Below are 18,504 nucleotides of genomic sequence, written 5' to 3' on the forward strand. Positions count from 1 at the left end.
GGCCACTCCCAGAGTCTTGACTTTGCCTCCTTCTTCCAGGTATACAACCTCTCTGGCTCACACCAGGTAGTCAGGTTGGCTACTCTACCTGATTAAGTACCTGTCAGGGTCCCTTAAAGTTTGAGGCAATGGTTACATAGTCCCCTAAATTTTGACAAATGTAGGTTTTGCCAATATTTAACAGGAAATTGGTCCTAGAATGCCATACTCCTTCAACTAAAGGCAACAAAAGATTTCTAGTCTCAGTTAAATCAAGTTATAAGAAAATAAAATATATTTTAAGATGCTCAGCACTCCAAAATATTGTTAAGACAGACTCTTCTAAGGTTAGAAGAAAGCTGTAAAGGTCACCTAATCTCCCCAGCTAGGTGATGGTTTCAATCTCCTCTAAAGATCCCCCAAAACACAGCCATCCAAACACATGCCTGTCTACCTCTAGGCAAAGGTTCTCTCTACCACTGGAGTGGCCTGTTCCATCTCTGACTGCCTTTCAGGTAGGTCTTCCCTTTATTCAATCAAGATCAATCTCCAGCCCTCTCCAACCCATCCCACCCACTCCCCTTCTGACTGTCCAAAAGAATATAAGATCCAGGAAGACAAAGGATCAAATACAAGTAATTATCTTCCTGGTGCTTGTCAGATGACGATACTTCCAGCAGATGTTTTTATTGTTTTTTAAATTTTCAGTAAAATAAGAACTGAACCCCTTGTACATGTAGAATACTAAAAGAAAATAGTTTTATATTAAATAAACTAACAGGTCCTATTAAATGAATACTAAACACATCTGTAAACAGTTTATAGCATGAAATTTGTTTGAATCTTCTGGGTTTTCTGTCTCTATTTATACCTCAAGGCACAAAACAACAAAAGCAGCCTAGTAAAGACTCACAGGAGTAGTTAATGCTCAAAGAAGAGAAACAGCAAATGCCAGGAGGCATATCACAAATGCTCTCTTAATATTTATTAAGCCAACAATAGTGTTTTGGGTAAATCTTATTAACGGAATACACAAAGTTCTGGGCAAATGAAATTTTAATACATTTATATCAGATGTGTCTACAATCCACATTTTTATTAAAAGGACAATAGGCATTCAGTTGAGAGGCTTGGAAACAGCATGTTGTTTTGAATATTACATATTATTTTTCTATCATGTAAGACTTTCAAAACTTTTTTTAAATGGCATTACCTAGTATGCTTTTAGAATACTCTGGTTGCATGAGTACAATTCCATCATTTACATCATTTCTTCTAAAGTTTGTGGAAAAGGTCTTCAGTCTTGGAAATCACCTCAAATCCTTTGTACGATGAGGAAGATATAAAAAACGTAATAAAGGAAACAAAATCTTGAAAAGGAGATGGTAAACACACATTCGATAAATTTCTCTAACACTCATCATTGTTGGATGCACTACAGGCATTTAGACAATCTTTAGTACTTAAAGATTCAAACCATTTAATTTAGAACATTTTTAAAAAGCATTTACCAATCAAAGATAAACAAATTTATCTTTTCCTTTATGCATATTTACCAACCATTAAAGTAAGATCAGAAGATCAAAAGTACATTTCTACAGTCCGTTTATTAAACTCTACAAATAAATTTGTTCCTAAATGCCTTTTACCTAATGTACCAATATTTTCAAATATTCTCTACTCGGTTAAGTCGAAAGACAGTAAATACCCCCCAAAACCCTCACCCCTGGCTTTAGCACCCCCACGTTCTCCACTTCCCTTTCTTGTGTAGGTCCAAATGCCAATTAACAAAAGAGTGAGGTTACGCCCTCTCGGTACTATGCCTGCTATTTAATGTGACACCAACCAAACAGTTCTCTCTGGGGAACCAATCCATTCCTATTAATTGGTCCATGGGATTCAGGTGACGCTTCTTCCGCCCACCTGTAGTTCCTAGGAATTGAGAAGCTATTCTGAAACTCTTACTGGAATAGTTGGAAAAGAAAAGCTCTTTCTACTGAAACTGCTGAGAAGACAGGCTGTTAACCTGGAGTTGCCAGACTCCATCTCGCCACCACCAGGGTAGAGGTCTCTCCTGGTTGTCATCGATATCTACAATCTTCCCTTTTTAGTAAACATAACCTCCCCAGATTTTAGCTGGGCATATCCCACCCATGTAGAGACATTTCCCAGCCTGCATGGCACCTTGTGTGACCACAGGACTATGTTCTGCCCAGTGGGATGTACCTGAGAGTGATGTGTTACACTTGGGGGTTATGGCCTTCAAGGGAGTGGATATGTTCTCCCACTGTCTCTTTCTCCTGGCTGGACGACAGTAAGGGTGGACAAGCCACCACGGACTGACAGGTAAGAGCTGCATGTGAGCACGTCAGTGCTATCCCCCCAGTCCTGGCTTGGGACTGTTACGTCTAAGAAAAATCTGTTGTAAGCCACTAGGTTGGGGGATCTCCTTTTAATAACAACTGTTACCTTCATTCTATAAGGCCTGGAAGTGAATCTAACAAAGAAAGGTTGAGCTGAGAGTTATATAAGACCTGAGGCCTGATAAAAAAAAAAAAAAAAAAAATCACATAAGCCCTTTGATGCAGCCAGACCTGAAGACAGATCTATTCCTGAACTTCTCCACTATCTGAGCCAAAAAGTTTCTCTTTATTGCTTAAGCCAATTTCAGTTGGGATTTTTGTTACTTGTACCTAGAAGTGTCTCAACTGCCATCACTCACTCGATGATGGCCTATGGGGCTGTTGTTATGCCAAATGATCTTGGGTCCTTCTAAGCCTTAGCTATTGGAGCCACCCCTTTTCCCCCAAAGGCTGTTTCCCTGAGTCACCACCAGGCAGAAGCCAAATCAGCTTTTCACAAAACTTTTAAATTAAGGGCATTCTAGGGACTGACTTCCAGGAAGTCAGGAAACTCACTATTTCTATAAATCGGTGCTTCACAAACTTTAATGTGCTTACGAGTCACATCTTGGTAAAATGCAAATTATGATTCAGTAAGTCTTAGGTGGGGCCTGAGATGCTGGATTTCTAATGAGCTGCCAGGTGATGTCCATGCTGCCGGTCTGGGGCCCACATTTTGAGTAGCAACGTCCTAGAGCAGCCGCCTCCAAGCCTGACTGCATGTGAGAATCACCAAAGCAGCTTAAAAAATAAAAATACTGACATCTGGGCCCCACAACCAGAGACTCCAATTTAATAGTGCCTGTGCTGTCAGAGATGAGAAAGATGGCTTAGTGGTTCTCAAACTCCAGCCCTGGAGGGCTTTTTAAAACTCAAGATTGCAGAGCCCCACTTGCGGAATTTTTGAATGGTTGGTCTGGATTGAGCCCCCAAATCTCCATTTCTAACAAGTTTCTAGGTGATGCAGAAGACGCTGATCAGGCTACACTTTGAGAACCACTGGCCTGATGCTAGAATTAATGACACCTTGTAATAGACCTCAATTTCTTCTATCTACTAATTGTGTTGTATCAATACTCTGGAATATTTATCTACCAAGGGTACACTCCCGACAGGGAGTGGAGGGGAGAGGTTTCACATTTCTATTCCCTTAATTTCTAAGATTAGCCTATGTGTGTGCTTAATACTTTGTAAAGACACATTTAACCCTATCATCACCAAAATAATAAATAATGATGTTGAATTTTATTCCAGATATTACAGATCTGGAGGGTTTAAAAGCCTATAAATCATAGTAAATGGTTCATTTTAACAGTTTTCTCAGAATAATCCCTCTTCCGACTCTATCATAGGACAGATACATGTTGAGTGGCAGTTTCTAAAGGGTCAGCATTTTAATGTTATTCTGCAGAGCAATTTTTAAAAGCTTTGGGAAATCCAGATTTCTTAAACAAGGCTTTGTTCCCCGAGTCAATTAAAGATAGCCTCCTTTATTCAACAGATGGAAAATCATGTGTTTTAGAGTTGAGTGAAGGCAAACATGCTCCCGAATTAGATATCTGAACAAAGTAAACTATGAATAGATTAGACAATGGGCTGAAGCTTTTTTGTTTAAGCATGAACTAAAGACAACTCGGACTTCTCGTTCACAGGACAGCTTAAAGCGCTCTCTCTTCCTACTTCAACCGGAAACAATATAGCTTCATGGAATTAATGCCACTTGAACCAGGTCCAAATTGTCGAATTTAAGTGCAGATATGACAAGAGAGCCATCATTAAGACACATGTGTATGACCTATACATGATCAGTAAATTCAGACAAGTCCTAGAATACATTTCCAATCAGTAAAATGCAATTTCTCTGTTCAAAGCATGAACTCAGGCAAATCTAATAAGCTGACCAAACATGTTTTTCTGCAACCAGACCAAGAGGACAAGTATCCTTTGTTCCACTAAAGGAAGTCTTCCTTCGGAAAAGGATATGTTTCCATGTTTTTTTTAAGACATACTCAGATAAACTTATAGAATATAGTCTTTTGTCTGAAGAGCTCTCAAATGTATCATAATCCACTAAAATAATTATCCAAAAAGTATGAGCCAGCAGAGAAGAGGTTGGAGAGTAGGGTAAAAATGAAGAAGCCGGAAAGGAGAAAACAATTCCCAATTCTACACAGCTGAGACTGTGACAGGCAGCAAATGAGTCGTGTAAAGGCAACTCATTCCATGGGGCTTGGCCACAAGCAGCAGAGAGATGCTTTAGGAATACAAAATCTTACCTGCTAGACAGCTCTCTAAGCTGGACAAGACCAGGAAGTCATCTTAGAGCAGTGGTTCTCAAACCTTCTGGAAGGCAGAATCACTTGGGAAGCTTTCACAGCCAGCTGAACCCCCAACCCCTCAGAGATTCTGATTTAATAGCCTGAGGTGGGGCCAGGCCAAAGCAGCAATAGCTTTTTAAAAGCTCCCAGGTGACTATAATCTGCAGCAAGGGTTGAGAACCACTGATCTAGAACATGCCCCTCACTTTACAGATGAGAAAGCCAGAGAGGCTGAAACACTTCCTCCTTTTACCAAAACGCAACAGCCACAAAAAGAAAAGAAAAAAAGAACAGAAAAATTCAGCCTCTCTTTCTGACTTTCCTATCTGGTCAGTGGCGCCATCACCCTTCTTTCTTTCTCAAGTTCAAAATCTCGAAAGACTACCCTGTCTTCTTCGATCAGCACATCTAATTAGCCATCCATTCCAATCACTGTCAACACTGAGACTGAGCTGCAGGCTCTATACTGGGCACTCTTCTAAGTGCTGACACCTGTTAACTCATTAACACAGCATCTCCATGAGGTGGCTACTAGGACTAATCTCCTTCTTGCAGATGTGAAAATTGAGGCATAGAGAGATTACGTATTAATAACCTGCCCAAGTCATACAGTCTGAAACTGGGAGAGCTGGGATTTAAAAAGGTTACCATTAATTCTACCCCTTAGTTCTCCCATTACCAGACTGAAGCTTGTAGAGGGAAGCCATCAAAGCAATATGCTAAATGTTGGTAAAGAAATCAGAATATGAGTAACCTGGAGTATTACACCCAACCAATGCAAAGAAAGAGTGTGACCTTCATTATTTGGGGCTGCACCCATTAGACTACATTAAACACTTTCACTGCTCTCTTGAAAGATTATAGTATCATGGAAGGACTATTTAAAGCTAGAAAAGCTGAGGATCTAACTTGTGCTGGGCTACATAAAATGCAGCCTTGGCAAGTAATACCGTCTAGCAGTTGTGAGACAATTATAGATAATGAATGGAAAATGCCTATCATAGTTCTAACTACAAAGTAGGAGAAGCAGGGTAGTAATTTCTAATATTATTGCCTTTTAATAAAATTTTTTTCTTAAAAATTTCATCCCACAGACCTGTTTTTCTGAAAAAGCTTGACACAAATATATTTGTTATGCTAAGATTTATAAAAGCAGTATTCAAGAGGAAACTTTTGGGAGAAAAGATTAACCTACATCCAACACTGGCAAAAGAACTGGACAAAAAAGCACTTCTACCTGAGCCACAAGTGCCCCAGACTCTCCTTCTGGAAGGCACTGACATATTTTTAGTATAAAAATCCAAAGAATGCTCTTTTTCCCTCAGTCTACAATAGCAGCCTTTCTCCTCCCAGAAAATGCAGTATTAATTTGTGAGAATTTTGCTTCTAGTCCTGATTCTTATCTCCAGAAAGCTTTTTATCTCCTCGTCTGCCTACAAGTCTCCACAATCTTCCTAAGATTTACAAACCAACTTTATTTCAGTTCCTGATCTCTCTGGGTCTCCCAAATCCCAGCCATCTCAGCTCTCCTCCTGCAATTAGCCAGAGGGTTCGTGAACAAGTAAAGGAATTAGCTGGAGCATAGTTTTGCTGGAAATTGAGAAATGATCTCAACATTACCTTAAATTATTCATTTTTGTGCTAAACACATGAACCATATCGATGCTAGTGTGTAACACATATTGGTATGCTCCATCTGGTATTTCATTTATTCATCAAATGTGTCAGAAATGAGTGTATTAGGTGCTAATCATTAATGTGGGGAATGAGGGAGAAGAAGGACGCAGAAAAGGAATGTTTTATGGTCAGAAAATATACTAATAAATCAGATAGCCTAAACTCAACTTATAACTCTGCCAGTAATTAGCTATGTGATTTTGGACAAATCACTTAACTTCTCTGGATGTGTTTCCTTTTAAAAGTCAATTCTAGCGTGTCCATCCCCCAGACGGTGCGAACCTAACCTAAACATTTGTAACCCCATAATGTGCCGAAATAAAAAAAAAAAATTTTAAAGTCAATTCTAGCTCTAAAATCCATTGTTAGGAGGCCTGAGAAAGCTGAATCCAAAAGAATACGAGAATTGTCCCAACACTTTTACACTTCTTTCATTCCTCCGCTAAGACTATTTGATCTCAACTGAACACGTGAGATCTGGTTCTCACCTTTAAGAGCCCAAAGCTTACACACAATATGGAGAATCAGACTAGAGATGTAAGGTTTCTTTCTCCCCTGATATAAACATCAATACATTATTCAGTTACAAAACGATTACTTGCTCTTTGTACCTTTTGTACATTTTACTATTCGGAAGTCTTTCCTTTTGGGAAGCAGAGGGAGAAAAAGAGAAAAATATGAAAATGGAATGTTTTCAAGTCATCCATAGAGTTCTGATTTTTCTCTAACACACTGTGCCACTTCCAGGAAGATTTTGTCTTTGTTTTTCCAGGAAAGTAGTGACTTCTCTTCTACAAGGGGCTCTTCTTATCCTCCTTGGTAGTAGTTTTTTTGGGCAGTTTTGATTGCAGATATGAACAACTAGATTCAGGCAAAAACCAACACATACTTTATATATAATGCATATGTCAAATATGGGCTCAAAGCATCTTCAATTACCCTAAATAATCAAAAGATTGATAATAGTTGCTTGAAGGTAGGTGCCATGCCATAATTTTTTTAACATGGGAAAACAGCAAAGAGCTTTGTACTTTGTAGGCATATAGTAATGTGTGTCAACTGTTAACTGACTTACCAAACATAAAACTTAATTCAATAACTAATCAGGATAACTACAAAATCTAATCAAATTTAATATAATCAAATCAAAACACCACTCTTACCTAAATGAGTTCAGAAGTGTGACATACCTAAAGTTAAGCTTTGAATTCATTAGTAAATTTAGATTAGCATTCACCATTTAAGGTTCCAATGTTGACATTCTTTAAGCATTTTACAATTACAATCCCAAGTACTACCATAGATTTTCCAGTCTTACCTAAATTTCCAACTTGTATGCAAGTTTTAGCTAAGTGCAACCCAGGAAATACGGGTGATGCAGGAAAGAAAAAGTATAATTCAGCATCACATCCTGCCTGGTTAAAAAATAAACTGGTCCTAAAATACATGTCCCTTGCTGTGAAGGGTCAGACTGCAAGTGACCAACACAAAACATATTGCATACGTATTTTTATATATACACACACACACACACACACACACACACACACGTACAAATAATAGATTCCAGAATCACAAAGCTTAAAGCTAGAAGAAAAGAGAAACAAATGTGTTTAAAACACCTACTATAGGTCAGGCTTTGTGTGAGATGTTTTTAGTCATTATTGAGGCTAATCTTTAACATAACCAAAAAGCAAAATATTATAATTCCCAGGTTTAAAGAAACAAGTGTAGAAATGACAATAAAATTCCCCAAGGTCACGTGCCTTTTGAGTGGTAACACCAGAAACTGAACCCCAATTTACTTAATTCTGAAATATTGAAGACCATCTCCTGCATTATCTTAATTTGCAAGAGCACAAAACTAAACCTTGGCAACACTAGAACTACAACTCCATGTGAATTGGAATCTATATATGTTATGATCCACACTTTATTGGGCTGTCACACACCTGTCACCCACGCAACTAGAGACTGTTGCCTAACAACTCGGTAAACAGTGGCCTTCTGGTTCCTAAACATGTCAAGTGAATTGAGTCACCAGCACAGATGTACTAACCCTAATATAGTAAAACTTGAGTTAACCAGAATTTAGGGACCTTTATATTAACACTTTCATATACTTTTATCAGATGCTTTTCCTGCATCTTTTGAGATAATCATATTATTATCTCCCTTAACCTGTTACTAATTGTATTTCTTTTCTGACGTGAAAGCATTCCTTGGATAAATCCTACTTGGACTCATTATTATTCTATTAATAAGCTATTGTATTCAATTTGATAATACTCTATATTTAATATTTTGACATCTATGATACATGAAACTATCCTGTAGATTTGGTTTTTGTTCTCTTTTTGTCTGGTTTTGACATAGAGTAATGCTAACCTCATGAAATGAAAAGGAACAGCCTTCTATCATTCTCTAAGTTCTGGAACAACAATTACCTCCTCCTTGATGGATCAGCAGAACTTATTTATAAAGCCATCTAGCTCAGGTGCCATTTTTTAATTGAAATTTTAATAGAGGTAATTGTAGATTGATATATAGTTGTAAGAAATGATACAGAGAGATCTCTTGTGCCCTTTACCTAATTTCTCCCAATGGTAACATTTTATAAAACTATAGCAAATATCACAACCAGGATAGTGGCATTGATACACTCCAACAATCTGATTCTTATGTTTTCCCAGTTTTACCTGTATTCATGTGTGTGTGTTTGTGTATTTAGTTCTACACAATTCTATCACAGGTGCAGGTTTGTATATACGTATTACCTTTATTTTTATATTTATATATACATATATACATAAACTTTTTCAATATAACCAAGGTCTTACTATAGTTTTATATACAACTTTTTGTCTACTATAAAGTATTTTCAAGTTATAAATATCCTTCAAATACATTTTAATAGCTATATGATATTTAATGTATGAATTAGAAGCTTTTATTTAACCATTATTCTATTCTTGTACACTCGGGTTGTTTCCCTTTTTTTAACTATTATTAAGTTAGGCTTCAATAAATACCTTTATAAACACTGTTCATCTGGCTATGATTATTTCCTTTGGACAGATTTGTAGAGGTAAAATTACTGGAAAAGATGAGCTTTTCACATCTTAACACTTACAGATTCGTCCTGTCCCTATAAGGAACCTTTCATCAGCCAGAAATAATAAATGGCGTATTTTCTCACGTCACCCACTTTCTGAGAAAAGCTGACGACAAACATATGTCCAATATCTGAACAGAGAGCTAGTCTACCTCAAAGCAGGGAAGAAAGCTCCAGATATGACTAAACAGGCTCTATCATACATATCCTAAACCACCCTCGGGGCTGGAGCTCATCAGATTATTGTGTGTGCCAAGCCCCTACTCTTTTAGGGGGCTTCTGCTTCTCTTAGGGGAGCAGAAAGCCAGGAATTATAACTAACATGGGACACAGAGCAGGGATATGCCATTGTGCTCAAAACCCCTAGCCATTTTGTCTTATGTAATCCTACCTAAGAACTTATTTTAGGATATTCCATTTTACACATGAGACAACTGAGCCCAGAAAGGTTAAGAAACAAACTTGCCCAAGATTACACAGTAAGTTCAAACCTAGACAACATTACCATAGTCCCTGCTGATTTAGACACTATCTTGTGGGCTGCACAGCTCTCAGACCAGGCTCCAGTGCTCTGGAGAGGAACGAAATGGAAGGCACCAGTTAAAACCTCCACTCTGGAAATAGAGGTGCAGGCCAGAAACCAAATGAGGAGCCTAAGACGCTTTATGAGACTGATGCCTTAAAAAGCCCCCTCCCAATGACATCAACAAGTCATGCTGTCTTCTCTCTACAGTGAAAGTGAATTGTACCACATCAACTGTTCTTGAAGCTACAGTGGCTTATATCCGAAAATATATGGGAAAACACTAGACATTAGATCATGAATATTCAGAACAATGTATATAATCCTAGTACACGATGAATACCCAGTTCAGGGAAACAAGTTACCATCAGCATTTAGAAATAATTTGCCATTCTGTAATGCGAATGAATTTCTTGCTTCAATAATAAAATCAGAAGTATTTGACAAAGGCTTAATAATTACTTACTGATTAGGTTAATCTTAACATTTCTCCAACCATACTCTGAAGCACAGAAAAAGTAAATATTAAAGACAGAAAGTTCCTCTAGTTCAACTCCATCATTTTAGAGATGGGGAAACTGAGGTCCCAAAAGGGTTAAGATAGTTAATTATATGTGTAAAATCACACTTTTGCCTTGACTTATAATGTTGTACATTTATTCTACTGTATTTACATTTAATAATAAATTACATAAAAATACATATTTAACTTTTCCTTTTTTAGAGCTTGAAAAAACAATTTTCCTTTAATGATTGTATATCTTGTTTCATGTGTCATTCTTACCATGAGACTAAATTCTATTAATTGCACATACTCCTTAAATATCAGTACTGCTTGTATTTAACATACCTGTATAATCATAAGGAAAGAAAAATAAACATCAAAATGCTTTGTAGGGCCAGGTACAGGTGGCTCATGTCTATAATCCTAGCACTTTAAGAGGCCAAGGTGGGAGGATCACTTGAGGCCAGGGGTTTGAGACCAGCCTGGACAACATGGCGAAACCTCGTCTCTACAAAAAATAAAAAAAATTAGGTGGGCATGGTGGTGCCTGCCTGTACTCCCAACTACTCGGAAGGCTGAGGTGGGAAGATTGCTCGCATCCAGAAGTTCAAGGCTACAGTGAGCTATGATCACGCCACTGCACTCCAGCCTGGGCAACAGCGTGAGACCCTGTCTCAAAAATAAAAAGCTTCACAAAAGAGCATGTTTACTGCATCTTTGTGATATTTTTCATGAAATAGATTCAATGGTAGAGGAAAAAATGTGAAAACGTATCTTGTCTTTAATAACACATTTCTATAGCTGGGAGTCCAAGACCATGGATTGGCTATCACATCACTGTGTGCTAGATGGCCTCACTCTGCTCATGTGGAATTCAAATGGGAAATCTCCAAAGAATTAAAGGCTTCTCTCAGTCCCACCAATTCTTTGAGATACTCAAGAAAAACGGACATTCGCAATTCTATTTCAACAGTGTTCTTTCCTATTCAGAGGCAGAATCACCCCTCTAGCCTTGTTGCTAAAGCTAATGCTGCCCTAGAAACAGACTTACCAAAATGCAATTGAGATTTTTAAGAGTAAGACCTGAAGCTCAAATGACTGAAAGGAGAAATTTCATGCATTTCTGCCTTAAAAAACACGAATACTCCCTTTCTCTGCCCCCAGTGCCCCAACATTCACTCACCACCCCTGTCACCCGTTCCAGATGACCAGCGGCACTCCAGCATGCGACACAGACCTAACTCTGTCCTTCCAATGGGATGGAATCTCAACCCAGCTGCAGGAAACAGGAGAAAGCAAGAATGTGCACTGCTGATGTGCTGGGACTTTATATCAACGTCTTGTTTATTTTTCACACCAACCCTGCAATGTTGACGAGACTGCGTTCCAGAGGTGTCAAAACTGGCAAACTAGCCCAGGTTCACTGGGGGTTGGTGTATTCTGTGGACTCTAGAACGTACATACTGCCTTCGGTGGTCTTCAACACAAAACTGAGCTTCCGCAGGAGTGCCGACCCACCCTGGACTGCCCCAGTCCACGGGCACCTGCCTCCACAGGTGTTCACCCAGCTCCCGACATGAGCTCAGCACTGCACAGCGGCCAGGGGCGTGCAAACACAGTCCCTTCCCTCAGTGTCAATCTTGATCCAGAGAAAACTGACCTCTCTAGAATGTCAGGGGGTAAGAGGCCTTAAAGAACATCTTATACAGCTCCCTCATTTCATTACCAAAAAACACAGGCCAAGAGGGGAAAAGAAGAAAAAAAACATTTAGTACTTCTCTGTCTCAAACACCATTCATATGCTCCCTCAATTAATCTCACAACAGTCATGTTATAAAGGCATTCCCGGTCCAACACACACACACATATTTTTTAAGTGACTCAGAGCTTTAGTATCTTGTCCAAGTTCTGACACATTATGTGGCAAATTACCAGCATTTGAACCCAGATTTGTCTACCTCCCAAGCCCAAGTTCTTTGTGCTCTCAGCCTAGCTACTGCTGAGGCCCTAGCAGTAATACACAATAGCACAATAACACTATGATCTAGACCAGCGATTCCCAAATGTGGCTGATTCGTTAGAATCATCCTAGATGCTTTATAAAAATGCAGATTCCCCCACACTCCCACCGCCATTCAGGCTTCAGATTGCGCAGGTCTGCAATGAGGCTCGAAATCTGTATTTTTACATACTTCCAGTGACTCTGATCATTGGTCTGCCTATTTATGGAAGGATTAAAAAAACAGGGCTGGATCAGCAATGAAAAGCTATTTGGAGCTTGGATTTAATCAACAGAATTCAAAAGGAGAAACAATGAAGAGGCGGCTATGACCAGGAGTGTTCATGACAATGACACCAGTCAGCCAGGGCTGGGAGACATGATGGAGAGTGACCAAAGAGGTAACTGGGAAGGAGCACTATTAAGGAGAAGCTTATAAATCTGGCAGAGGCATACAGACAACACACCATGATAACAAGGACACACAGTGCTTTCTGGACCATGGGCAACGTGACCAAAGTAGGAGAGGGCAAACCAAACAGCAGGCAAGCATCTGGGCCAGGAATGACAGCTACAAGGCTATTGACATAGAGGCACAAGCTGGCAAGTCCCCAAGAAAGAAAAAACTGAAGAGAAAGCGATCTAGATCACCAGAATGCAAGCCTAGGAGGGCAGGGGGGGATTTGCCTGCTTTGATCACTGCTTTATCCCAAGCACCTAGTAGGTGCTAAATAAATATTTGTGGAATGAACGCACAGGTGGATTTAGAGGATGGATGTGGAAGTCAACAAAGACGAATGAGTCAAGGATTTCTCCAAGATTCAAATCCAAAGGACCAGAATTAAAACAACAGTACTGTCTCATGACAAATTTAAAAATAAAATAAAATAATAAAACAAAACAACAGTACTGGCATAGCTGACTAAAAAAATTAGATAAGAGTGGCTTGTTTTCAGCAAAGGTTCTTCTTCATTACTTCTGGCTTTTCTCTAAGACTATTTTGGCTTCTAGTTGATGAAATAATTAGGTGATTTTGAAATATTGGAATATTGTTGACAGTGGCATGAATGGCAGGTCTTCTGACTTGGGAAGAAGAAAAGGATGGGCGAGATCTCTTAGTTTGATATTTGGCAATGGAGGAAGGACAATCTAGTGAGAATCTAAACTCATACGACATTTCTCACAGGCCCCACTGGATCACTGCCAGCAGACATGCCAATGGCACAGTGGCTTCACTAGACTCCCTATAAACCTTAATGACAGAACTGTTCAGGCTCTGGGTGGCTGGGTCACCTAAGGAGACTCCAAACCACCTCTAGTTGGCCAATCAGGTCTCTGGAGACTTGAAAACTACTTCTGCCTAAAGAAAAACTAGCTCACCTTTTGAAATCCTTTCCGAACTAGTGATTATCCAAGATGCCATTTGAAAGATCATGTTATACAGTCCCCAACAGCCTGCCCTTTGAATGGTGGATGCCATCAGAACCAGGTAATACCAGGTCCCAGAAGCAGGAGTTGAAAGGCATGTTCAAATTCCTTCTTGGACACTCATGTTCTGCAAGCCTGATCTTATAAAATCTTTCCTTCTTAAATGATATCTGCGTATTGCTAATATCCAACTAAGAGAGAGCCCCTGTTCCTATAAAATTCCCTACCAAAAGTAATTTCATTACTAGAAACACCAAACTATATATATAAATTTTTTTTTTTTTTTTTGAGATAGGATCTCACTCTGTCGTCCAGGCTAGAGTGCAGTGGCGTCATCATATCTCACTGCAACCTCAAATTCCTGGGCTCAAGCGAGCCTCCGGACTTAGCCACCCAAGTAGCTGGGACTACGGGTATGCACCACCACACCTGGCTAATTTTTCTATTTTTCGTAGTGAGGAGGTCTCGCTATATTGCTCAGACTGGTCTTGAACTACTGGCCTCAAGCAATCCTCCTGCCTGGGCCTCCCAAAGAGCTAGGATTATAGGCATGAGCCACTGGTCCCGGCTTCCAAACTATATTCTATTAAAAACCGCAAAAGGTTATATGATTTCAGTTTTACTACCCCTTCTAATGCAAACTTTCCAGAGCTGCCTTTCATAACATACCAAGAGATGATGCATGGGTTCAAATGACTTGACAGTTTTCTTTTAATTCACAGACATCTAAGTATGTTTATAAAATTCCTCTAGTTCAAAACACTTCCTTTTCTTAAACATATTTCCAGTTCAAATTATGTGTTTACAGCAGTCTGCAATATATTATTTCTAAAGATAAACAGTCATGTAAAAAATGGATAGGAAACCAGCAACATATCACTGCTGCCACACTCAGTCGGTCTTTCCCCTTGCCCAGCGCTCCCGCAGTGAAAGTCCTAACCTGCCAGTGGAAAGTATGAATGGATCACTAGGAACAGGCTTTCCCTGCTGTCTACAGCATCCATAAAAAAAGGGCTACCAGTTCCTTTTCACAGGCAGCTTTGAGCCTCAGTCCCTGAGAACCTCTTTTTTTCCCCAGAGCTAAGTATAAAACTCAAGAATTCACTAACTGCAGGCATTTTTCCTTTCTTCCTTTTAAAGAGAGGCTTTAAACACAGATCACTACACTTCTAACCCCAGGAAACAGTTGCCATCTTCAAATTAAAATGCAAAGTACTGGAAATAATATTCTATAAGGGCTAAATTTGTTAAATATTAAGCCTTTCAACTTCATGTATATTTATGCTGCTATACATGAAACAAATAGAAACTGAAAAGCAATTTAAATGGGCTGTTGGCCATCCTGGGCCTTAAAACAGTTCTACCGAGAAAGACTGACTTACTGCCTACCAAAGGCTCTCTTGCAAGAGTCTCCAAGTTGACATTTTCAAAATATCTAATCACCCTTTTGAATAATATTCCAATTTCCAAAAACAGGGTCTACCACAATGAAGCAGTTCACTCGGAAAGCATCCAATTCTGGTTTGAAGTGAGAAATATTAGAAGCCCAAAGATACACATTTCACCGGAAAGATGTCACCAGGGAGGACAGGTATAGTTCAGCCAAAAAACTTCCTTAAGAAGCACTGTCAGATTTATGCAAAAACCCAGAGGGGCAGAAGATAGAATCTTTCTCCAGAATACCCACAGCAAGACTGGGGGGCCGGGGGGGTGGGGACGTCCTCTTTAACCCTACACATTTTTTAGGCAAGCTTCTCTTGAAATTTATTAGATAAAAGTTGTCCCTTTGCCCTGTTTTGCAACAAGATGAGTAATTATGTTTTTCTGAAATAAACACAGAATCGCTGCCTTTCTGTGTCCAACAAGCCAAAGGTCATAACTGGCTGGCAGATTACTAATCCCAACGGATTAAACCATCATTTGCCAAAAAGAAATACTGATAAGCTGGGAGGTCTATTTTACAGGCTGAGCATCCAAATACTCACCTAATCTGCAGTTTCCAGTTCTACGTGCTTGCCAACCTCAAGCAACGTATCGGACCTGCTAGCACACACAGAGACTCCCACGCTGACTAAAAATGCCCATCTGCTGCTCATTGCCAAAGAGGTTTCCCAATCCTAAATTTGCCTCAATTTAAAAAGAGGGGGAGGGACTCACAAAACCACCTAAAGATAATATAATTTGTCTTGGAAGAGACAGTTCAGTTCATTAGAAATGGACACGTTATTAGATGGCAGAGGGAGGGACATGGGGAACCAAAAGGGGCAGAAACAGCCGTACTCGCTAACCCAGACCCCAGAGGGCACAGAGGCTGCAGACGGAATCCGGGGTGCTGGGGCTTCCACCTGGCCGGACAGAGCTCCCGGCGACCAGGTAGCGGCAGCCGCGGACGAGAGGAGGCCCAGGAGGCAGTTCCCTTTAGAGGGCGCTCATTGGGCGACGTAGGGAAACAAGCTCTGGCCCCAGAAACGCGACCCAAAGGAAAAATCAAGTTCTCACTGCCAGGGCGGGGGAGGGAAGCTCGGTGCCCGCAGCCGGCCCCGCCCGGGGAGAGACTCCTCCGGGCCAAGGAGCGCCTCGCCAGGGCCCGAGAGGACGAACGTGGCGGGAGGGAAGCCTCCATCCTCTATGGGCTCCGCGGCCCGAGGCCGAGCGCAGTGTCACACGCACCCGCCTGGCCCTGCCCGCCGCACTCCAGTGCAGCCCGTACTAAAATGTCCTCCTGCCCCCAAGGCCCCGCGGGCTGCCCTCTGCCCCTCATCCAGGAGGGGCAGCCGCAAGACCGGGATTGCGGCGGCCGGCGCCAGAAGCATTTTCGGGCACCTTCCGTGCACCCCCCGCGCGCCCTTAGGGACCGCGGACTGCGTTTCCACGCAGTGTCGGCTACCTCGCCCCAGCCACAGGGAGCATCAAACAAAAGAACTTTTGCAAACTTTTCTCTCCGGACACTCGCGAGTCTCTCAAATCTGGGCCCCATTTCCCCAGAATGTACATTCAGTCGACTAGGAAAGCTGACGTGGAAGGATGGTGTGCGGAGGAAGGGTCCCCAAAGTTTCCAGGTCATCCCTGGGTCTCAGAGAGCGCGCAGAGCGGAGCTATTCCCTCGGGGGCCCCAAACGGGCTCCCTCTCCGGCCACCCTTTCCCCTCCATCCTTCCCGGAGCACGCTGCAAGACCCCCCACCCCGAGGGCGAAGAAGTTGAGAGTGACTTCAAAGGTCTCTGCGGTTTAGACAAAACTGAGATTCTCGTGCCCCCCATCCCTGGAGACTGCGGGGCAATTCCAGCGAGCAACAATTTTCTGCGGAAGGGAAGGGGGAAAACGGTGGAAGACTGAGCGCATTTGTCCCGGCGGATCCCCAGGGCCTGAGTGCCGTGGAAAGGGGTCCCCCAGGTGGCGCTCCTCGGTCCCCCGCGGGCGCCACGGGCTCCTCTCGTGGCTTCGAGCACCCTTAACAGCGTGCACGTCCCCCGCCTGGCCCACTCACCGACTCCGCCGACACGCAGGCCACCAAGCCCAAGGTGAGCAGGATCCACGCGCGCCGCATATTCCCCAGGGACCGGCTGCTCCCAGCCGCCGCTTGCTTGCAACGAGGGCAAAACGAAGCCTCCTGCTTAGCGCTCGGCGCGGCACGCGCAGAAGAATCCCGAGCAGGGTAACCGCAGCGACTGCGGCTTCGGCTCGGGGGCTCGGGCTGGGGGATCTGGGGCGCTCGCTTCCTCCTCCTGCGCCTGCTCCCGCCGCCCGCGGCTGCGCCCGGGGAACGCAGCGCCTTCTCACTTGTTGGTTTCTGCACTCCGACACGGAGTTGGGGCTCCGGGAGGCTGCTCTCTGGAGCTCTTCTTGCTCTGCTGTGGTTTACTCCTCCACGGACTCCTTCCCCGTGTGGCGGTTCAGTTTCTGATTTTAAGGAATAAATTCGATGGCTTGAAATGGAGCTGCAGCAGAAGTTTGGGGGCAGAGCGGTGGGGGCGCGCGATCCGCGCGGCTGGAGCTCCGGGAGTATCTGGAGAGAAGCGCGTCCGAGCGGGGCTAGTGGCTCCCCGGCTGCGCCCCTCCTCCTCCCGCGCCGTCGCCTCCCTCCCCGGGTCCTCCTCCTCCTCCTCCTCTTTTCCTCCGGCGGCTCCCTCCCTCCTCCCACCCGAGCCTGCTACTCCGGGCTCCGCCGGGCGACTAGGGGAGAGGAGGCGGCAGTGTGACTCCCAGATAAACCCGGGAGAAATTCCTACAGGATTACACCCCGGATTGGCAGCGCCGAGGACCAGTGGGCGCCGGCGGCTCCGTGCTGTGGCTGCTCTCCGTCTGCTCATCGGCAAACCAGTGCGCCTTCATTTTCCTGCTCTCTTTTTCCCTTCTCTTCCCCCTTTTCTTCTATCTTTCTCCACGCCCTTTTCTTCCCTATTTTCTTTTCTCTTTCTCTTTTTCTTCATTTTCACGTTTCTGGAGAAAAGAGGTGAAGAAACGAGAGGCATATTTAGTCTTTCTGCCTTCCAGAATTAGACCAGTAGAAAGAAACCGCTTTGTGAGTTCAGGAAAAAAAAAGTTTATACATGCCTTCA

The 18,504-nt window shown here is 42.3% G+C and overlaps 1 protein-coding gene across 1 annotated transcript in view; it reads right to left on the bottom strand.

The window, feature by feature from the left end:
* Positions 1-18,137, bottom strand: part of SDC2 (syndecan 2) — a 105,364-nt gene extending 87,227 nt beyond the window's left edge. Inside the window, exon 1 of the mRNA XM_012643619.1 lies at positions 17,433-18,137. Within this exon, the coding sequence (XP_012499073.1) occupies positions 17,433-17,492 (60 nt within the window). The 5' untranslated portion in view covers positions 17,493-18,137. The remainder of the gene's footprint in view (positions 1-17,432) is intronic.
* Between the last annotated feature and the right edge of the window lie 367 nt (positions 18,138-18,504).

This window comes from Propithecus coquereli, unplaced genomic scaffold (genome assembly GCF_000956105.1).
Source record: "Propithecus coquereli isolate 6110/MARCELLA unplaced genomic scaffold, Pcoq_1.0 Scaffold2, whole genome shotgun sequence".
NCBI lineage: Eukaryota > Metazoa > Chordata > Mammalia > Primates > Indriidae > Propithecus > Propithecus coquereli.